This window comes from Oncorhynchus kisutch, unplaced genomic scaffold (genome assembly GCF_002021735.2).
Source record: "Oncorhynchus kisutch isolate 150728-3 unplaced genomic scaffold, Okis_V2 scaffold2386, whole genome shotgun sequence".
Taxonomy (NCBI): Eukaryota; Metazoa; Chordata; class Actinopteri; order Salmoniformes; family Salmonidae; genus Oncorhynchus; species Oncorhynchus kisutch.
In genome coordinates this window covers 1-23,596 of record NW_022264331.1, presented here as the reverse complement: position 1 = coordinate 23,596, position 23,596 = coordinate 1, and the positions used below count along the sequence as shown (strand labels likewise).

The 23,596-nt window shown below is 46.7% G+C and overlaps 1 protein-coding gene and 1 long non-coding RNA gene across 2 annotated transcripts; both read left to right on the top strand.

Moving 5' to 3' along the window:
- On the top strand, positions 1-19,359 carry LOC116370009 (nuclear respiratory factor 1-like). Its single transcript, XM_031819647.1, is given in 10 exon segments — positions 1-132; positions 1,894-2,130; positions 2,768-2,882; positions 3,337-3,463; positions 5,642-5,782; positions 15,496-15,607; positions 15,610-15,653; positions 18,234-18,437; positions 19,119-19,219; positions 19,344-19,359. Coding segments are annotated over 9 exon segments (1,071 nt in total). The 5' UTR covers positions 1-132; positions 1,894-1,919.
- A 305-nt stretch (positions 19,360-19,664) lies between these two features.
- On the top strand, positions 19,665-21,882 carry LOC116370010 (uncharacterized). Its single transcript, XR_004208694.1, has 3 exons — positions 19,665-19,735; positions 21,301-21,351; positions 21,691-21,882. It is a non-coding gene; the product is annotated as an uncharacterized LOC116370010 (long non-coding RNA).
- Positions 21,883-23,596: the final 1,714 nt, after the last annotated feature.

Sequence of the window (23,596 nt, the reverse complement as noted above, 5' to 3'; positions counted from 1 at the left end):
TGGTAGATCAGCGGGACCGCCGAGCTTCAGCTTCGGTGTGTTTTCGGGCTGGCTGTTCTTTGTCCTCCATTAGAGCTCGGATTCCCAGGCCCATCGTACGGCGCAGGCCCGAAGTAGCGCAGCCGCTCTGAGGTTAGTGCCCTACCGCGCAATCTCCAGCTATTTCAGCCCCGGCGCAGCCGCACCAACAAACCCGGCAGCATAGGGGCGAAAATATGCACATTGTTTTAGATACCGATGAGAAAACGGAAAAAACGAATATTTGGCATTTTTGACGACAGTACACTTTGCGCACACCGAGAATAAGTCGAGATAATGCAGCAATAGCGTTGGTGTTGATGTAGGCCGCTAGGCCTGTTATGTATTGTTACAGTTGTAGCTCGAGATGGCGGGTTCGGTGCTACAGTAGTCGCGTTATTTTAGCTTAACAGTGCACAGCACATGTAATCGCATGCGATGCTTGGTTAGCATGCAATATTTTGGATTCTGATTCCAATAATTGTTCTAGTTTTTACACAATTGTCCAGTATGTCGCTAATACAGCTGCTTGGTCAGCTAATTCTCTAGCGAAATGTGTCTTGGACATTTACTAGCCAACTGCGTTTTTATGGTTGACATACTAGCTAACGTTAATGATGGTTCTTGTCATATCTAGAAGCACCATCGGAGCTAACTAACATATAGCTAACTATATGGCTAGTAAAATAACCATAACATTTGATCAGAAACGCTGTTAAACAGTGTTAGCGAAACACATTTGCTAACTTAGCCACTAATCAGCTAGCTTGTTGTGGTCTATCCACCGCCATTGAATGGTAGCGTTAGCTAGCTAGTAGCTATGGTCTGTTATCAATATAGCTCGCATTCGTCTCATCTTTCGCCAGTATTTAATCGCAGAGACCGAGAATGCTTATCAGTGCAACCTAATTTTGAGTTACTGTTAGCTAGACAATCTCAATTGATAATTTGTCAAGACTAACTGGTTGGCTAGCCAGCTCATTCCTGTCCCTGTCTGTCTTACTGTCTACGTGCAGCCTCTCTCCCCTCAAATAATTCATAGTAGGGCTATATAACAGTTTATAAAGATGCATCATGCAAGCCATTCAACATTTAATCTTTACATTTCCTGTCTTCTCCCACCCCCAAATCTATCATTAATTGGTCACCCAGTGCAATACTCGATTAGCCTTTTGAGTTGTAAAGTAATACATGCCTTTGAATGAACATATTTGGGATATAGTCAACCTCAGCCATTATACATGCTATTTACATTTATTGAACATTACAGACGCACTGCATCAATGTATCTACACTGACAATATTACTACTAATATTGGGGTGGCAGGGTAGCCTAGTGGTTAGAGCGTTGGACTAGTAACCAAAAGGTTGCAAGTTCAAATCCCCGAGCTGACAAGGTACAAATCTGTCGTTCTGCCCCTGAACAGGCAGTTAACCCACTGTTCCTAGGCCGTCATTGAAAATAAGTATTTGTTCTTAACTGACTTGCCTAGTTAAATAAAGGTTCAAAAAAGTAATAATAATAGTTATTTCATGTATCACAAATTTAGCTAGTACACATTTTCATATATAGTCCCTTGACATAACAAGCTTTATTTAATTGAGCCCTGTTAACATACTTCTGGGATAGTATCACAGTAGAAGTGGGTGTAGGCCTATACAATCCCCTGAATGACACGTGTGTGTCTCTGGGTTACTTGCATCAATATCCCATGTGCTAACTATTGCCGTAAAGCACATAAACCCCAACTCTGCTCCAGGAGGCAGGAGCACTTCTCTATGGCTGTCCCAGCATGTTGTGTGTGTGGTGTCAGGTTGTTACATACTGAGACACCAAAAAAATGAATGGAATAAGTTATTTTCTATTCTCTTCAGTTCGTGTTTGAGGCTAGCACCACGCCATGGAGGACCACAGCGTTCACCAGACTGAACACATGACCACCATCGAGGAGCACGCCGTGCAGCAGGTACATGTAGCCACGTACACAGATCACAGCATGCTGAGCGCCGACGAGGACTCTCCCTCATCCCCTGACGACGACGCCTATGATGACTCAGACATCCTTCACTCGGCCGGCAATGACGAGATGACCGCGCACCTGGCAGCTGCAGGTGAGCCCTGGCCAATGAGAGGAGGGGTCTTTGGCATGATGGAGGACAGTATAGTAGCAGAGTGAAATGAGCGCTTTGTTCTCAGTCTTGAAGAGGTTACTGTATTCAGGATCTGCTCTGCCAAAGCTAGGTCATGGGGCCCTTGTATCAGGGTCACGCCTTATGAAAATTACAGAATGCTGTGGTAAACAGAAAGACATGGTTGCCTGTCATGTAGAGTAGGCAATCATAACCAGCTCTATACATAACATGTCTATCTACACCAGGGGTACTCAACTCTGACCCGGTGAGGTCCGGAGCCTGCTGGTTTTCTCTTCTACCTGATCATTAATTGAGGATACACCTGGTATCCCAGGTCTAAATTGGTCCCTGATTAGAGGGGAACAGTGAAAGAAAATGCAGTAGACCTGGAGTCCAGGTCCAAAGTTGCGTTTGGGGGTTCTACACTCTTCTGAATCTTTTCCCCATCTACTTATTTCAGACATGACATTGACAAGTCTTTGAACTGATCCCCTCACCTAAAAGAGTAGTTAATTTTTCATATGCATGTTGTAATGTACATAACTGACCAGCAGATGGTGCTGTCAGACCACTAATGCTAACTGCTCCATTTCAACTGTCTTATTTCTATTCACAGGCCCAGTAGGTATGGCTGCAGCTGCTGCCGTAGCAACAGGCAAGAAACGCAAGAGGCCCCACATCTTCGAGTCCAACCCGTCCATCCGCAAGAGACAACAGACACGCCTTCTGAGGTGAGTGGCCCAGAACGGCAGGGTAGCCTAGTGGTTAGAGCATTGGACTAGTAACCGGAAGGTTGCAAGTTCAAATCCCCGAGCTGACAAGGTACAAATCTGTCGTTCTGCCCCTGAACAGGCAGTTAACCCACTGTTCCTAGGCTGTCATTGATAATAAGAATTTGTTCTTAACTGACTTGCCTGGTTAAATAAAGGTCAAATAAAAACAGTGTATGACCCCAGAACTCACCTAGGGCACTGTTTTCCTGCCTCTCTTTCTCTTGTCATTCTGAACAGTATCCTACTAGTATCCCACTTTACTTAGTTGTAATTATTTAGTTTTTTCGGAAAGGGGGTACTTTATTTTAATCCAAGTATGGAATGACAGTCATTTGTCATGGCTATTTGTTTTTATAGTCCCCGTGACTAGAAAGACGTTTGAGTGATTTTCCTGGTGTTTTTGTGTCTGTAGGAAACTGCGAGCCACCCTGGATGAGTACACCACCAGAGTTGGCCAACAGGCCATAGTTCTGTGCATCTCTCCCTCCAAGCCCAACGCTTTGTTCAAGGTGTTTGGTGCTGCGCCGCTGGAGAATGTGGTGAGTGGAAACATGTCTGCCACACGTCTCTCACGCAGACACATGTCTGCCACACGTCTCTCACGCAGACACATGTCTGCCACACGTCTCCCACGCAGACACACGTCTGCCACACGTCTCCCACGCAGACACACGTCTGCCACACGTCTCCCACACAGACACACGTCTGCCACACGTCTCCCACACAGACACACGTCTGCCACACGTCTCCCACACAGACACACGTCTGCCACACGTCTCCCACACAGACACACGTCTGCCACACGTCTCCCACACAGACACACGTCAGCCACACGTCTCCCACACAGACACAACGTCTGCCACACGTCTCCCACACAGACACACGTCTGCCACACGTCTCCCACACAGACACACGTCTGCCACACGTCTCCCACACAGACACACGTCTGCCACACGTCTCCCACACAGACACACGTCTGCCACACGTCTCCCACACAGACACACGTCTGCCACACGTCTCCCACACAGACACACGTCTGCCACACGTCTCCCACACAGACACACGTCTGCCACACGTCTCCCACACAGACACACGTCTGCCACACGTCTCCCACACAGACACACGTCTGCCACACGTCTCCCACACAGACACACGTCTGCCACACGTCTCCCACACAGACACACGTCTGCCACACGTCTCCCACACAGACACACGTCTGCCACACGTCTCCCACACAGACACACGTCTGCCACACAGACACACGTCTGCCACACGTCTCCCACACAGACACACGTCTGCCACACGTCTCCCACACACACGGAGTATGTGTTAACGCCTCATAATGTTTGGCTGAATCTGTAACACAGAAGAAAGGGAGTTAGTGTTTCATATAAGGAGTTTGTGTTCACTGTTCCTGCCTTACATTGGGGTTAAGTCAATGGCCCAGTTCAACTTTTCTCAGTGCATCTGCTCTTCTGTCCTTCATTGGTTGAAATAAACCCTGATCTGTGATTGGTGAAAGCAGTAGACTGAAACATCGTCTTCACTCGACGAGGGCTTTTCCTTTACCTCAAGGAAAAGAAGAAAATATCAGTGTCGACAGATATTTACCCCCAAACATTTTTTCTTCCTAGTGGTTAAGGTTAGTATTTAAGGGCTTTGTCTTCTGATCTGAGATCTGTGCCTAATCACACTCTCTTTGCCGCAATATTTTTCATCAATTGGATGACGCTTTGCAGAAGGAAATTTGCAACACAAACAAACATGGAGGAGAATGAACGTGGCCCAGAGCACAGAGACACGGAGCTCAAGAATCATGTGAAACAGGCCAGTCCCAACAACAGGTTTAAACACCACTAACCTCTCTTACCACCTACGCAATAATCATGTGAAACAGTACGGAGAGAGTGTACGGATGAGACCCCAAAAAGTACAGTCTGGTGCTCAAAACAAACCCTGACTCAGACATGGCAAGAGGCTTTTGCCCGCGGCACAGCATATGGCAAAGAATCACGAAGATGGAAGGAGATAACAGCTGCTGTTACAACTTACATCTGCAAAGACATGGCCCCAATTTACACGGTCCAGAAACAGGCGTTTCGTGAGTTTTGACCCAAGGTACCAAATGCAAATTGATATGTTTTTTATTTAATTTATTTATAACTTTTATTTAAAAAGGCTGCAAGTCAGTTGAGAACAAATTCTTATTTTCAATGACTGCCTATATTTTAGGCCTGTATTTATTTTGTTTGCAACTATAGTTGAAGTGTTTTCTATTGACCTTTTTTGTTGTTGATTTTAAACATTAATATGTTATATTTTGTTTCATGCTTAATTGAACATTTGCACGAAGGTTCTAAATAAAATAAATAATCAAATATGAGTAAGTACCTTTTATTTGTTGAGTTTAATTCAAAATGTAATAAGAAATGGGCCTTTACGTGTGGTCATTTTATATCAACTATTTATTCATTGAATTGACAGAAAATGTGCTATATCGTGATATCTATCGTTATCGGGATATGAATTGACCTATGTCAGGATATGAGGTTTAGTCCATATTGCCCAGCCCTATCCTGCAATTTTCACTATGTCACAACGTTTGGTTCTCAGACTGCTTTTACAAGGTTAGGGATAATCTTCCCTTGACCTTTGCCCCCTGCTCTGGGTCGTCCACTAACCCATGCTTTTCCTACCCCTCCTCCTTCTCCCTGCAGGTGAGGAAGTACAAGGGCATGATCCTGGAGGACCTGGAGAATGCCCTGGCCGAGCACGCACCCCCTGGGGGGGAACTAACCTCCGAGCTGCCCCCCCTCACCATTGACGGCATCCCTGTCTCTGTGGACAAGATGACACAGGTGAGCCCATAGAGAGATGATACACTTGACACACACAGCTATATTTATTAATGTTTATGGGTGAGGTGAGAACCCTCGTCTGGCCAGCAGATGGAGCCAGTTGGTTATAAATCCTTCACCGCTCAGACTATGGTTTCATGCGTTGGCTACGCTAGAAAATGACGTGCTTCAAGGTCAAATGCCCCTTTTAGGTCAATTTCGTCAAGGTTTTCACCTGTTCTCATGATGATAGTTGCCACTAGTTTCTCCAGCATGAGTTGCTCGTTAGAACTATAGATCCTATTTGATTCTATTTTGTAATCTAATGTTTTCATGAGACAGATTTGGAATCCACAATGAGCCAAACAAGGCTTTCCGATATGCCCGTTTAAGAGGCAGATATCCTCCATTTGGCTATCAGGGTGTGGTGCCAGTCCAGTATGTGAGAGAAAGTAGTGTGGACCAGGACACAGCATTCAGAGTTCTGTTCTGTAGGCACGAAGCGGACTGAAACAGGGAGGTGCTATCTGAACATATCCAAAAAGTAAGAGGCACTCATTTTTGTTTTTCCATTCCAAAGTGTTTTGCTTCGCTGTGCCCTAATGAACACAGCCCAGAGATGGCTCACAGAGTAGTCATCATCCCAAGTGGCGCTGGCTTGTTTACTTCACTGCTGACACAGTCATTGGATCGTCATCATCAGAGACTTGGTACCATACATTGCCCTCAAGAGACACTACCCCAGGACGAGGGGACGGACGCAGCCAATCACTGAGCCCGCAGGGATAGAAACAGCCAATCACAGGGCCCACAGGGAGAGGAGCGGCCAATCCTGTCTCCTCTGGGGCAGGCGTTATAGAACCAGGAAGAATCTCGATGGTTGTTGTTTTTGTGTGTTTTTTTATGAGTTGAGGGGAGGAGGATCTGTTGCCTGCCTTCACTCTGCCAAAGCTGGTTGACACTGGGGTTACGGAAGGTGGTTTTATTTTTTTATTTAACCAGGTTGGCCAGTTGAGAACAAGTTCTCATTTACAACTGCGACCTGGCCAAGATAAAGCAAAGCAGTGCGACACAAACAACACAGAGTTACACATGGAATTAACAAGCGTACAGTCAATAACCCAATGGAGAAAGAAATGGGAGGAAAATAGTCTATACAGTGTGTGCAAATGGCGTGAGGAGGTAAGGCAATAAATAGGCCATAGTAGCGAAGTAATGACAGTTTAGCAAATTAACACTGGAGTGATAGATGTGCAAGTAGAAATACTGGTATGCAAAAGAGCAGAAAAGTAAATAAAAACAATATGGGGATGAGGTAGGTAGATTGGATGGGCTAATTACAGATGGGCTATGTACAGCTGCAGCAATCGGTTAGCTGATGTTTAAAGTTAGTGAGGGAAGTATCAGTCTCCAATTTTTGCGATTCGTTCCAGTCATTGGCAGCAGAGAAATGGAAGGAATGGTCGGCCAAAGGAGGTGATCAAATCAAATGTATATACAGTGGGGCAAAAAAGTATTGTCAGCCACCAATTGTGCAAGTTCTCCCACTTAAAAAGGTGAGAGGCCTGTAATTTTCATCATAGGTACACTTCAACTATGACAGATAAAATGAGAAGAAAAAAATCCAGAAAATCACATTGTAGGATTTTTTATGAATTGATTTGCAAATTATGGTGGAAAATGAGTATTTGGTCACATACAAAAGTTTATCTCAATACTTTGTTTATATACCCTTTGTTGGCAATGACAGGGGTCAAATGTTTTCTGTAAGTCTTCACAAGGTTTTCACACACTATTGCTGGTATTTTGGCCCATTCCTCCATGCAGATCTCCTCTAGAGCAGTGATGTTTTGGGGCTGTTGCTGGGCAACACAGACTTTCAACTCCCTCCAAAGATTTTCTATGGGGTTGAGATCTGGAGACTGGCTAGGCCACTTCAGGCCCTTGAAATGCTTCTTACGAAGCCACTCCTTCGTTGCCCGGGGCGGTGTGTTTGGGATCATTGTCATGCTGAAAGACCCAGCCACGTTTCATCTTCAATGCCCTTGCTGATGGAAGGAGGTTTTCACTCAATCTCAGGATACATGGCCTCATTCATTCCTTCACACGGATCAGCCGTCCTGGTCCCTTTGCAGAAAAACAGCCCCAAAGCATGATGTTTCCACCCCCATGCTTCAGTGTTCTTTGGATGCAACTCAGCATTCTTTGTCCTCCAAACACGACAAGTTGAGTTCTTACCAAAAAGTTATATTTTGGTTTCATCTGACCATATGACATTCTCCCAATCTTCTTCTGGATCATCCAAATGCTCTTTAGCAAACTTCAGACGGGCCTGGACATGTACTGGCTTAAGCAGGGGGACACTAGGCCCCCCCCCCCCCCCCCGTTCACTAGGTCCCCCCTGTGTGGTTCTGGGATTTTTGCTCACCGTTCTTGTGATCCTTTTGACGCCACGGGGTGAGATCTTGTGTGGAACCCCAGCTCGAGGGAGATTATCAGTGGTCTTGTATGTCTTCCATTTCCTAATAATTGCTCCCACAGTTGATTTCTTCAAACCAAGCTGCTTACCTATTGCAGATTCAGTCTTCCCAGCCTGGTGCAGGTCTACAATTTTGTTTCTGGTGTCCTTTGACAGCTCTTTGGTCTTGGCCATAGTGGAGTTTGGAGTGTGACTGTTTGAGGTTGTGGACAGGTGTCTTTTATACTGATAACAAGTTCAAACAGGTAACATTAATACAGGTAACGAGTGGAGGACAGAGGAGCCTCTTTTAAAGAAGAAGTTACATGTCTGTGAGAGCCAGAAATCTTGCTTGTTTGTAGGTGACCAAATACTTATTTTCCACCATAATTTGCAAATAAATTCATTAAAAATCCTACAATGTGATTTTCTGGATTTTTTTAATTCTCGTTTTGTCTGTCATAGTTGAAGTGTACCTATGATGAAAATTACAGGCCTCTCATCTTTTTAAGTGGGAGAACTTGCACAATTGGTGGCTGACTAAATACTTTTTTGCCCCACTGTATATCCCTTCGTACATCAGCTGATATCTCAAAGTGCTGCACAGAAACCCAGCCTAAAACCCCAAACAGCAAGCAATGCAGGTGTTGAAGCACGTTGGCTAGGAAAAACTCCCTAGAAAGGCCAAAACCTAGGAAGAAACCTAGAGGAACCAGGCTATGAGGGGTGACCAGTCCTCTTCTGGCTGTGCCGGGTGGAGATTATAACCGAATATGGCCAAGATGTTCGTAAATGACCAGCATGGTCAAATAATAGGTCTGGGAAAGGGTAGCACGTCCGGTGAACAGGTCAGGATTCCATAGCCGCAGGCAGAACAGTTGAAACTGGAGCTGCAGCATGGCCAGGTGGACTGGGGACAGCAAGGAGTCATCATGCCAGGTAGTCCTGAGGCATGGTCCTAGGGCTCAAGTCCTCCAAGAGAAAGAGAGAATTAGAGAGAGCATACTTAAATTCACACAGGACACCGGATAAGACAGGAGAAGTACTCCAGATATAACAAACTGGCCCTAGCCCCCCGACACAAACTACTGCAGCATAAATACTGGAGGTTGAGACAGGAGGGGTCAGGAGACACTGCCCCCATCCGATGATACCCCCGGACAGGGCCAAACAGGAAGGATATAACCCCACCCACTTTGCCAAAGCACAGCCCCACACCACTAGAGGGATATCTTCAACCACCAACTTACCATCCTGAGACAAGGCTGAGTATAGCCCACAAAGATCTCTGCCACGGCCCAACCCAAGACAGGAAGATCACATCAGTGACTCAACCCACTCAAGTGACGCACCCCTCCTAGGGACGGCATGAATGAGCACCAGTAAGCCAGTGACTCAGCCCCTGTAATAGGGTTAGAGGCAGAGAATCCCAGTGGAAAGAGGGGAACCGGCCAGGCAGAGACAGCAAGGGTGGTTCTTTGCCCCAGAGTCTTTCCGTTCACCTTCACACTCCTGGGCCAGACTACATATGACCCACTGAAGAGATGAGTCTTCAGTAAAGACTTAAAAGTTGAGACCGAGTTTGCGTCTCTCCCATGGGTAGGCAGACCATTCCATAAAAATGGAGCTCTATAGGAGAAAGCCCTGCCTCCAGCTGTTTGCTTAGAAATTCTAGGGACAATTAGGAGGCCTGCGTCTTGTGACTAGCGTACGTGTAGGTATGTACGGCAGGACCAAATCGGAAAGATAGGTAGGAGCAAGCCCATGTAATGCTTTGTAGGTTAGCAGTACAACCTTGAAATCAGCCCTTGCCTTGACAGGAAGCTGGTGTAGGGAAGCTAGCACTGGAGTAATATTAAAATGTTTGGTTCTAGTCGGGATTCTAGCAACCGTATTTAGCACTAACTGAAGTTTATTTAGTGCTTTATCCGGGTAGCCAGAAAGTAGAGCATTGCAGTAGTCTAACCTAGAAGTAACAAAAGCATGGGTTTTTTCTGCATCATTTTTGGACAACGTTTCAGATTTTTTTCAATGTTACATAGATGGAAAAAACCTGTTGGCTTTGGGGATGACCAGTGAGATATACCTGCTGGAGTGCGTGCTATGGGTGGGTGTTGTTATGGTGACCAGTGAGCTGACATAAGGCGGAGCTTTACCTAGCAAAGACTTATAGATGACCTGGAGCCAGTGGGTCTGGCGACGAATATGTAGCGAGGGCCAGCCGACTAGAGCATACAGGTCGCAGTGGTGGGTGGTATTTGGGGCTTTGGTGACAAAACGGATGGCACTGTGATAGACTGCATCCAGTTTGCTGAGTAGAGTATTGGAGGCTATTTTGTAAATGACATCGTCGAGGATCGGTAGGCTAGTCAGATTTACGAGGGTATGTTTGGCGGCGTGAGTGAAGGAGGCTTTGTTGCGCGATAGGAAGCCGATTCTAGATTTAATTTTGTATTGTTGATGTTTAATATGAGTCTGAAAGGAAAGTTTACAGTCTAGCCAGACACCTAGGTATTTGTAGAGTTCCACATATTCAGAACCGTCCAGAGTAGTGATGCTAGTCGGGCGGGCAGCGAACGGTTGAAAAGCATGCATTTAGTTTACTAGCGTTTTAAGAGCAGTTGGAGGCCACGGAAAGAGTGTTGTATGGCATTGAATCTCGTTTGGAGGTTTATTAGCACAGTGTCCAAAGAAGGGCCAGATTTATACAGAATGGTGTCGTCTGCGTAGAGGTGGATCAGGGAATCACCCGCAGCAAGAGTGACATCGTTGATATATACAGAGAAAAGAGTCGGCCGGACTACAGGCCCTCTGATTTTACACACTGAACTCTGTCTGCGAAGTAGTTGGTGAACCAGGCGAGGCAGTCATTTGAGAAACCAAAGCTGTTGAGTCTACCAATAAGAATGCTGTGATTGACAGAGTCGAAGGCCTTGGCCAGGTTGATGAAGACGGCTGCACAGTACTGTCTTTTATCGATGGCGGTTATGATATCGTTTAGTACCTTGGGAACCAGATTGCACAGCGGAGAAGGTATGTTGGGATTCGAAATGGTCAGTGATCTGTTTGTTAAGTTGGCTTTCGAAGACTTTAGAAAGGCAGGGTAGGTAGGATGGATATAGGTCTGTAACAGTTTGGGTCTAGAGTGTCACCCCCTTTGAAGAGGGGAATGACGGCGGCAGCTTTCCAATCTTTAGGGATCTCAGACGATACGGAAGAGAGGTTGAACAGACCGGTAATAGGGGTTGCAACAATGGCGGCAGATAATTTTAGAGAGGGTCCAGATTGTCTAACCAGGTGATTTGTGGGTGTCCAGGTTTTGCACTGGGGGGGGGGGGGTTGTTCTGGAGCACCTGGAGAGCCAGGTCAAAGCAGTATCCCAGGACACTCACCTGGCTGGGGCCAGAGTGACGGGAGAGTGTGCGTTTTGTGGAGATGCAGTCTGTCGACTTCTACTCTGCTGAATAGGTGTTTCTTTCAAAAGAGGTGATCTCAATGAGACAAACCTGTATACATGTAAAGGTTAACTATAGTAGTGGAGTGGAAGACATGGTTGTGCCAGGAGAAAGGCTCAAATAAGAGGTGGTAAGATGGATAGGGATTGAGTGACAACCAGGGAAGGGGAGTCAGCCTGACTATCCCTGGAGAGGCTCATCTGGCGGGTTTTGGGGAGTTCACGAGAGGGCCCTGGTGGCTGGTGGTATGGAGAGCCTAGGAGCAGCAGGTGAGTCAAGAGACCAGCCAGGGTGAGCCAGCCCATAATTACAGCTCTTTGGGTTTGGAGTGGCTGGCTGCTGATTGGCTGATAGCCTGCCGGATTAGACTAAAGGGAGGGGGGTTAACGCCACACACAGTCACTAATTAGGCCATCTGTCCCCCAATTCACCCCCCCCCCCCCCTCACCAGCTACAGGTGGAGAAACAGAGGCACTGGGGAGCTTACTATAGCTGTTGCTACCTGCTAGACTAGTTTACTAATGTTTGTCGGTCTCCATTTTATAAACTCTGACAAATATGTGTTTCTGTTGTTTTTGAGAGGGTTTCTCCAAACGCTAATTCACTGGCTGCAACTACAGTAGGACGGAGACGAAGACGGGTCAAAATGGCTTTCTCAAAAACAATTTATAGTATGATATGTTGTCACCAGAGGTTACCTATCCATGTTTCAGACTATCCAGAGCCAGTCAAGGCACCGCCATTTTGTCTACTCTCTCAGAACACAGAGCAAACTGGATAGCTGTGTGGTGATTCTATTTTTAGCCAAATTTACTCAGTGATGTCAATGTGGGTAGATGCTGCAGTGGCCCCATCCCTACCCCGGCCCCAGTATTACCAGGGACACTGAGGACATGGCGACGAAACCCACCCCAGCTGGGGAAGACACACACACACACACATACCACACGCACAGGGGACTGGTAAGGCGTGCGGGGGTGTGTGTGTTCCACCCCCTTCGTCTCCCAGGGAGAGGGGGAAAATCAGAATAAATAAATGAGGAGGCCTCTTATGTAATAGTTTGGATGAGTCAAATCAAATTTATTTATATAGCCCTTCGTACATCAGCTGATATCTCAAAGTGCTGTACAGAAACCCAGCCTAAAACCCCAAACAGCAAGCAATGCAGGTGTAGAAGCACGGTGGCTAGGAAAAACTCCCTAGAAAGGCCAATACCTAGGAAGAAACCTAGAGAGGAACCAGGCTATGTGGGGTGGCCAGTCCTCTTCTGGCTGTGCCGGGTGGAGATTATAACAGAACATGGCCAAGATGTTCAAATGTTCATAAATGACCAGCATGGTCGAATAATAATAAGGCAGAACAGTTGAAACTGGAGCAGCAGCACAGTCAGGTGGAAGTTGAAACTGGAGCAGCAGCATGGCCAGGTGGACTGGGGACAGCAAGGAGTCATCATGTCAGGTAGTCCTGGGGCATGGTCCTAGGGCTCAGGTCAGTTGAAACTGGAACAGCAGCATGGCCAGGTGGACTGGGGACAGCAAGGAGTCATCATGTCAGGTAGTCCTGGGGCATGGTCCTAGGGCTCAGGTCCTCCAAGAGAGAGAAAGAAAGAGAGAAGGAGAGAATTAGAGAACGCACACTTAGATTCACACAGGACACCGAATAGGACAGGAGAAGTACTCCAGATATAACAAACTGACCCCAGCCCCCCGACACATAAACTACTGCAGCATAAATACTGGAGGCTGAGACAGGAGGGGTCAGGAGACACTGTGGCCCCATCCGAGGACACCCCCGGACAGGGCCAAACAGGAAGGATATAACCCCACCCACTTTGCCAAAGCACAGCCCCCACACCACTAGAGGGATATCTTCAACCACCAACTTACCATCCTGAGACAAGGCTGAGTATAGCCCACAAAGATCTCCGCCACGGCACAACCCAAGGGGGGGGGGGGCGCCAACCCAGACAGGATGACCACAACAGTGAATCAACCCACTCAGGTGACGCACCCCCTCCAGGGACGGCATGAGAGAGCCCCAGCAAGCCAGTGACTCAGCCCCTGTAATAGGGTTAGAGGCAGAGAATCCCAGTGGAAAGAGGGGAACCGGCCAGGCAGAGACAGCAAGGGCGGTTCGTTGCTCCAGAGCCTTTCCGTTCACCTTCCCACTCCTGGGCCAGACTACACTCAATCATATGACCCACTGAAGAGATGAGTCTTCAGTAAAGACTTAAAGGTTGAGACCGAGTTTGCGTCTCTGACATGGGTAGGCAGACCGTTCCATAAAAATGGAGCTCTATAGGAGAAAGCCCTGCCTCCATCTGTTTGCTTAGAAATTCTAGGGACAATTAGGAGGCCTGCGTCTTGTGACCGTAGCGTACGTGTAGGTATGTACGGCAGGACCAAATCAGAGAGATAGGTAGGAGCAAGCCCATGTAATGCTTTGTAGGTTAGCAGTAAAACCTTGAAATCAGCCCTTGCTTTGACAGGAAGCCAGGGTAGGGAGGCTAGCACTGGAGTAATATGATCAAATTTTTTGGTTCTAGTCAGGATTCTAGCAGCCGTATTTAGCACTAACTGAAGTTTATTTAGTGCTTTATCCGGGTAGCCGGAAAATAGAGCATTGCAGTAGTCTAACCTAGAAGTGACAAAAGCATGGATTAATTTTTCTGCATCATTTTGGACAGAAAGTTTCTGATTTTTGCAATGTTACGTAGATGGAAAAAAGCTGTCCTCGAAATGGTCTTGATATGTTCTTCAAAAGAGAGATCAGGGTCCAGAGTAACGCCGAGGTCCTTCACAGTTTTATTTGAGACGACTGTACAACCATTAAGATTAATTGTCAGATTCAACAGAAGATCACTTTGTTTCTTGGGACCTAGAACAAGCATCTCTGTTTTGTCCGAGTTTAATAGTAGAAAGTTTGTAGCCATCCACTTCCTTATGTCTGAAACACATGCTTCTAGCGAGGGCAGTTTTGGGGCTTCACCATGTTTCATTGAAATGTACAGCTGTGTGTCATCCGCATAGCAGTGAAAGTTTACATTATGTTTTCGAATAACATCCCCAAGAGGTAAAATATAGAGTCCAAGCAATCAGGCTTCATTGTGGTTAGTCGTCAATCCTAACTGTTCAGAGTACAGCACACCACTTAAAAAGTAGGGAGAATGAATGAAACATCATCTACCTACAACTGGTTTAAAACTACCACTGAATCTCCTCTGGTGTCTACAGCAGTCTGTTAACATGTTAATCTCACTGAATCTCCTCTGGTGTCTACAGCAGTCTGTTAACATGTTATTGAACTGTGGTTAATCTGGCCAGCGCAAAATGGGTGTGTTTATCTGGATGTTGTCATTTGTTATACTACAGCTGATGGAGACTACAGTGTCAACTATTGAGGCGGTTCAGGTTTTCTGCCCAGAACAGGGGTTTGTTCATTTGGGCAGGCAACAGAGAAAAGTTGTAAAATGTTTTTCAGCGGAAAACAAAAGAACGCAGTCCAGGTGGTCTCTCCAGGTTTCAGTCTGTTTTCTTCCATCTAGTGCCACCCAAGTTCAGAGCCATTAGGCCAAGATTGTGTTAGTTCATCAGTCAGGGAGGCAGACTGGAGCCTCAGTCGTAGACTGGCCTGTAGATAGACCTCAGTGCAGTGTGGTCTCCTTTTTAGAAATCCTATTCTGGGCCCAGTCCACCTCAGCAAGCTGCAGGTAGGTAATCAGTACCTCTTTCCTCCCCCTAGTCAAAGGCACGTGTGTGTGGTGTGTGTGTGTGTGTGTGTGTGTGTACCACTCACCCCCGTATCTTGTTTCCTCTGGTCAGGCCCAGCTGCGAGCGTTCATCCCAGAGATGTTGAAGTATTCGACGGGCAGGGGCAAGCCTGGCTGGGGCAAGGAGAGCTGCAAGCCCATCTGGTGGCCAGAGGACATCCCCTGGGCAACGTGCGCAGCGACGTGCGCACTGAGGAACAGAAACAGAGGGTGAGGTTGAAAACACACTTTCCCTGTGAATTGACTCCCTGGTATCATTACAATGTTCAATATGATAGAGAGGTAGGAGGATTGACTCCCTGGTATCATTACAATGTTGAATATGATAGAGAGGTAGGAGGATTGACTCCCTGGTATCATTACAATGTTGAATATGGTAGAGAGGTAGGACGTTGTGGAGGTTAAAGGGTCTTTGAGTGGAGACGGTTAGAGAATAATAACTTGGTGGGACAGAGTTCTACCAGGGACAATCCAACTATAATAACTTGGTGGGACAGAGTTCTACCAGGGACAATCCAACTATAATAACTTGGTGGGACAGAGTTCTACCAGGGACAATCCAACTATAATAACTTGGGACAGAGTTCTACCAGGGACAATCCAACTATAATAACTTGGGACAGAGTTCTACCAGGGACAATCCAGCTATAATAACATGGTGGGACAGAGTTCTACCAGGGACAATCCAACTATAATAACATGGTGGGACAGAGTTCTACCAGGGACAATCCAACTATAATAACATGGGACAGAGTTCTACAGGGACAATCCAACTATAATAACATGGGACAGAGTTCTACCAGGGACAATCCAACTATAATAACATGGTGGGACAGAGTTCTACCAGGGACAATCCAACTATAATAACATGGTGGGACAGAGTTCCTACGCGAGGGAACAATCAGCTATATAACTTGGTGGGAACAGAGTTCTACCAGGGACAATCCCACTATAATAACATGGGACAAGTTGTCTACCAGGGACAATCCAGTATAATAACTTGGTGGGAAGAGTTCTTACCAGGACAATCACGCTATAATAACTTGGGGGGACAGAGTTCTACCAGTACAATCCAACTATAATAACTTGTGCTGGAGCAGAGTTCTACCAGGGACAATCAGCTATAATAACAGGGACAGAGTTTCTAACCCAGGGACAATCAAGCTATATAACTTGTGGTGACGAGTTCTACCAGGACATCCACTATAATAACATGGGACAGAGTTCTACCAGGGACAATCCAACTATAATAACTTCTACCAGGGACAATCCAAACTATAATAACATGGGACAGAGTTCTACCAGGGACAATCCAACTATAATAACTTGGTGGGACAGAGTTCTACCAGGGACAATCCAACTATAATAACTTGGTGGGACAGAGTTCTACCAGGGACAATCCAACTATAATAACATGGACAGAGTTCTACCAGGGACAATCCAACTATAATAACTTAGGACAGAGTTCTACCAGGGACAATCCAGCTATAATAACTTGGTGGGACAGAGTTCTACCAGGGACAATCCAGCTATAATAACTTGGTGGACAGAGTTCTACCAGGGACAATCCAGCTATAATAACTTGGTGGGACAGAGTTCTACCAGGGACAATCCAACTATAATAACTTGGTGGGACAGAGTTCTACCCAGGGACAAATCCAACTATAATAACTTGGTGGGACAGAGTTCTACCAGGGACAATCCAACTATAATACTTGGTGGGACAGAGTTCTACCAGGGACAATCCAGCTATAATACCATGGGACAGAGTTCTACCTAGGGACAATCCAACTATAATAACTTGGTGGGACAGAGTTCTACCAGGGACAATCCAGCTATAATAACATTGGGGACAGAGTTCTACCAGGGACAATCCAACTATAATAACTTGGTGGACAGAGTTCTACCAGGGACAATCCACTATAATAACTTGGTGGGACAGAGTTCTACCAGGGACAATCCACTATAATAACTTGGTGGGACAGAGTTCTACCAGGACAATCCAGCTATAATAACATGGGACAGAGTTCTACCAGGGACAATCCAACTATAATAACTTGGTGGGACAGAGTTCTACCAGGGACAATCCAGCTATAATAACATGGACAGAGTTCTACCAGGGACAATCCAACTATAATAACTTGGGGGACAGAGTTCTACCAGGGACCATCCAACTATAATAACATGGTGGGACAGAGTTCTACCAGGGACAATCAGCTATAATAACTTGGTGGGACAGAGTTCTACCAGACCAGCTGGGGGACGAATCAACTATAAGAACATGGACAGAGTTCTACAGGGCAATCCAGCTAGAATAACTTGGTGGGACAGAGGTTCTACCAGGGACAATCCAACATAATAACTTGGTGGGACAGAGTTCTACCAGGACAATCCAACTATAATAACTTGGTGTGGACAGAGTTCTACCAGGGACAATCCAACTATAAGTTATGTGGAAATGACTTCTTTACGTTTAAAATATGTTTAGTTATAAGCATAGTATCAATGAATACAAATGTACATTTTGTTTCGTGAGTTACTTTTTTACATAAAAGACAACAATATCAAAAAAGTATACCATCAGAATATCATTGCAAGGAAATTACTTAAGTTTGCAACTAAAGCCCAGACTGAATTCAGCTCCTGTGCACTCCACTATATCAATTAGTAAAGTTAAACGACAGTGAACTGTATCGTAAATCTGTCTGGTTTGTGTTTCCTATACTCTTGAAACCCATTTGTACCAGTCCCCTTGTATACATGTCGTTTTGTTGTGGTGCCCCTTGCTAGGTGTCGTGGACGCAGGCGCTGCGGACCATTGTGAGAACTGCTACAAGGCAGCATGGACGCGAGGACCTGCTGTACGCCTTTGAGGACCAGGTGCCACAGCACACGGCCATGACGACAGCCACCCACAGCATCACCCACCTGGTGCCCTCACAGACCGTGGTGCAGACCATCAGCAACCCCGACGGCACCGTCTCCCTCATACAGGTCAGGTTTCCCATAGGTACAGATCTAGGATCTACCTTAACCAATATTTGGTCAAGCTCCGGGGTAAAGTTTCCCTAGGAACAGATCTAAGATCAGCTTATTTTTTTGTGGGGAAATGCTAAACTGACCCAAGATCAGCGTCTAGGGCCAACTTAACCCTACTCCAAGTCAAGATTAGGGTCCCACATTCCGGGAACGTTCGCAAAGTTCCCAGATTTTTCAGAAATCCCGATTGGAGGATTCCCTGAATCAGAAGGGAATAAGCTGGGAGGGACTACCAACCTGGGAGTCCTCCAACTGGGATTTTGGAAAGACCTGGGAACTTTGGGTGTGTTTCCTGAATTTTGCAACTCTACTAAGGATCCAGATGGCGCAGTCCTCCCCCTCTCTAGATGGGCCGCGGGGCCTCGCCCTCTCTAGGCGGGCCGGCGGGGCCTCCCCTTCTCTAGGCGGGCCGGCGGGGCCTCCCCTTCTCTCGGCGGGCCGCGGGGCCTCGCCCTCTATAGGCGGGCCGCGGGGCCTCGCCTCTCCTAGGCAGTGATTAAAAGATGCCCTGGATGATGATTTGGAGGGATAATCCATGGGAAGGATTTGGCTGTTTTGTACTCAAGCCAGGCTGCCCATTGTAATCTCCCTTTCCCCACTCCTCTCTCGCTCTCTCGCTCTCTCTCTGCCCCTCAGTGGGCACAGGGGCAGACGGTGGCCACTCTGGCCGATGCCTCGGAGCTGCCAGGCACAGTGACCGTGGCCCAGGTCAACTACCACTGTGAACGACGGGAGAGGTACACACACCACACACCTCATCAGTCTCTCAGAACACAAACACACACACACACTTACAAATACACACACTTGTAGAGACACCTGATTCTCCTATCTGATGACTGTATGCGGTTGTAATGGCAGTCCCTCCTGTGTGTGAGGTGTGTTACTACTATTCTGTGAGGAGTGTTAGATGTTAAGTCTCCAGAGTAGTGAACATAGTGTGTAGCTGAAGGTTTCTCTAACTGGCTCCATTACACACTTTTAGGCAATATGCCCCTTTATACCTTATCACTTTTAGAATAAATAAATACTAAACGATTTTGATGGCGTTTAAAGCCTGAAGGTCGTTTTTCTGCAGTGTGCGGACAGCGTTTCCTCTTTTTGAGATGCAAATGTTAACCATCTCCTGATTCCTATTGGCATATATCATTCCTCACCTCTCCTCGGCAATAGTTGATGTGTGTGAGCTTTCTGGCGCAAAGGGGCAGTCCAGACCACACCCAGGTGGGTTCTACACATTGGTCATGGATGAGGTGATTTCCCCCTTACTATTTAAAGCGCTGACAGGGATTTTTCTGCCATTGAAATCCTGGGCGGGCCACCTAACGTTTTATCGGGTCACCTATGTCCATACAGTGAGGGAGAAAACCGTTTTTATTTTTATAGATTTTCGGGATGGAAAACACTTCAGTGTAAACTTAAATGACAGATATACGGATGTAGGAAAGACAATAGATATATATATATATATATAGATATATATTAGAATATGATCTTTGAGAACTAACAATCAAAGTAAAACAATAAATTTAGCAGTATTGATTTGGTATTATGTTTGAGCAGAATACACCGCATTAACCATGGCAGACCTAGCAGGAAATGTGCTTTAAAACTGCAATATCTTCTCTCAGCTCCATGGAGAAATATGAAGAACTACAGAAAATTAACATTTAAAACCCCCCGAAAAATGATCTCCGCTCCATGGAGAAATGTGAGCACTGCAGGAAATTAACTTTTAAAACCTCCTGAAAATGATCTCAGCTCCATGGAGAAATGTGTAGAACTGCGGGAAATTGGCTTAAAATGCAATAATACTGTACACCATCAAGATGAGGGCCTTTTAAATTCATCTGCGCCTACGGGCTGACTGCGCCCGTTGCCACGCCCACCACCTAAGCCCTTTTTTGATCCAGAAAAAACCCTGCGCTAATGTAAAAAGCGCCATAGAAATCAGTCTTGTTTTTGTTTCATTGTGTTAAGTGTTGTACAACATGCAACACTGTGGGTATACCTGACACTCTGGGATCTGGCGATACTGCTAGCCATAGATGTGCACGCATGGATAAATAATCCTATTGGTTTATTGTCTTATTTCATTTTCAAGAGATGATCAATACAAGGCTTGGTTTTAAACACAATTTTTAATACTCCACTTTATGCGTTCTGGCCTCCGAGTGCGCAGAGGTTTAAAAACACTGCATTGCTGTGTCGCAGCCGGCCGGACCAGGAGACCCATGAGGCGGCACACAATTGGCCCAGCGGTTGCCCGGTTAAGGGAGGGTTTGGACGGCCGGGATGTCCTTGTCCCATAGCGCACTAGCGACTCCTTGTGGCAGGCCGGGGGCATGCATGCTGACTTCAGTCGTCAAACTGTACGGCGTTTCCTCCGACACATTTGGTGTGGCTGGCTTCAGGGATAAGCGAGCAGTGTGGTCAAGTAGCAGAGCGGCTTGGCGGGGTCGTGTTTCGGAGGACGCATGGCTCTCGACCTTCGCCTCTTCCAGGGTCCATAGAGGAGTTGCAGCGATGGGACAAGATGAACTACCAATTGGATATCATGAATTGGGGAGGAAAAAAAGCTTTTAATCATTTTAATCAACAAAAGAAAAAGCTTTTAAGCGTTGTCTGAATATGTTGGCCAACAAAACATTTTTATTGTAATTTGCATGATCTGGTATTTGTAGGATTGTCATATCTCTATGCCTTCATCTCTTGCTGAGGAACATGTCATGTTTACTGTTCTGTATCCCTGAAATGCAACTTCATACTCTGTTTCAATATCATTGCTGAATAGCAAGTTCTCTCTACTCTTCACCAGAATATGTCGGTGTGTCGCACGTTACCGATGGAGGTGTCGCCACAGTTTATTGTAAGCGGCAGATCTACTTCACATTTTATGTTCATTGACTACGACAAATGTTTGTCGAAGGATCACAATCATATTCGTTTTTGTTTGTCGTGGTGTAGAAACACCCTAACTCTGCCTCTCTCTGTCACTTTCCCCCTCTCTTACTCTCTCCATCTCTCTTACGACTTCCTCTCTCCATCTCTCACTTGCTCTCACCCCCCCTCTCCACCTCTTATCTTTTTTCTCTCCCTCTTACCCTCTTCCTTCTATTTCCCTCCCTCTCTCTCCCCCTCCATCCCTCCCTCTCTCTCTTTCTTCCTCCTTCCCCCTCCATCCCTCCTTACTGGCCAGGTTGAGCAGAACTGGGCGACTCTGCAGGGTGGGGAGATGACCATACAGACCACACAGGCGTCCGAGGCCAATCAGGCGGTCGCGTCCCTCGCTGAGGCCGCTGTCGCCGCCTCCCAGGAGATGCAGCAGGGAGCCACCGTCACCATGGCACTTAACGGGTAGGGCGTGTACATTAGGGCACACTGTCACCATGGCATTTAATTGGGTAGGGAGTGTTCATTAGGGCACACTGTCACCATGGCATTTAATGGGTAGGGAGTGTTCATTAGGGCACACTGTCACCATGGCATTTAATTGGGTAGGGAGTGTTCATTAGGGCACACTGTCACCATAGCACTTAACGGGTAGGGAGTGTTCATTAGGGCACACTGTCACCATGGCACTTAACGGGTAGGGAGTGTTCATTAGGGCACACTGTCACCATGGTACTTAACGGGTAGGGAGTGTTCATTAGGGCACACTGTCACCATGGCACTTAACGGGTAGGGCGTGTTCTAGGGGGTTGGTCTAAAGGGACAAGCAGGGTCATCCAGCCAAGTGAAGAAAATGTACAACTCAACAGCATTGTGGACAATCAGGGTCTGGGAGTCTGGGAGTAGGTGACTATTGAGAGGACCAGCCTTCATAATGACAACACACAGATACCACAGCCATTGGATGACCCATCCATGTTTACTTAAAGGCCTAATGCAGTCAAAAATGTGACCAACTGGGCCTGGCTGCATGACGTAATGCACAACTTCACACGGACCTTCTGATAGGACGAGGCAGAGCCCTGTTGGTCAGGTGACCCGTGGGCTGTGGACCCATTAGCTGAATACTGAGAGTAAAGATACTCACTGGCAAGGACTGCAGGACAGCGGCCTTCCTTTGTCAATACATTTGTTTTACCCAAGAGCTACTGACAGTCCTCAATGTGTATCATTTTAGCTACTGACAGTCCTCAGTGACTGCTGCCATCTCTAACAGGTTTCTCTTGTGAAATAGATTTGATGTCAGTGAGACTAAACTGTATATTTAAATGTTAAATCAAATATAAACTCTGTAACTATGGTATAATGTTGTTACAGAATGTCATTACGTAACACTGTGTCAATCTAAAAACATCCAAACTGAATGAAACCTGCAGAAACATTTTGAGATTGAAATGTGTGCATTGTGCACGTTGTTTACAGAATTACATCTCCTGCTGCACTGCTTGGGGGAGGGGCTCTCTGTGAGCTTAATGCAGGATGCTGGTACAAGGGTGTGGAGTCAGTTTAGCATGTCCCCCAATGATGGTTAAAGGCCCAGCCCAGGGCAGTTAAAGGCCCAGCCCAGCCCAGGGCAGTCAAACTGACGGTTAAAGGCCCAGCCCAGGGCAGTCAAACTGACGGTTAAAGGCCCAGCCCAGGGCAGTCAAACTGACGGTTAAAGGCCCAGCCCAGGGCGGTCAAACTGACGGTTAAAGGCCCAGCCCAGGGCGGTCAAACTGACGGTTAAAGGCCCAGCCCAGGGCGGTCAAACTGGTGGTTAAAGGCCCAGCCCAGGGCGGTCAAACTGACGGTTAAAGGCCCAGCCCAGGGCAGTCAAACTGACGGTTAAAGGCCCAGCCCAGGGCAGTCAAACTGGTGGTTTAATGTATTTACCATGGGTCAACTGAGGTTAATAGCCCAGCCCATGTCAGGACAAACTGACGGTTAAAGCCCAGCCCAGGGCGGTCAAACTGGGTGGTTAAAGGCCCAGCCCAGGGCGTCAAACTGGTGGTTAAAGGCCCAGCCCAGGGCAGTCAAACTGACGGTTAAAGGCCCAGCCCAGGGCGGTCAAACTGACGGTTAAAGGGCCCAGCCCAGGTCCTCAAACTGACGGTTAAAGGCCCAGCCCAGGGCGTCAAACTGGTGGTTAAAGGCCCAGCCCAGGGCAGTCAAACTGGTGG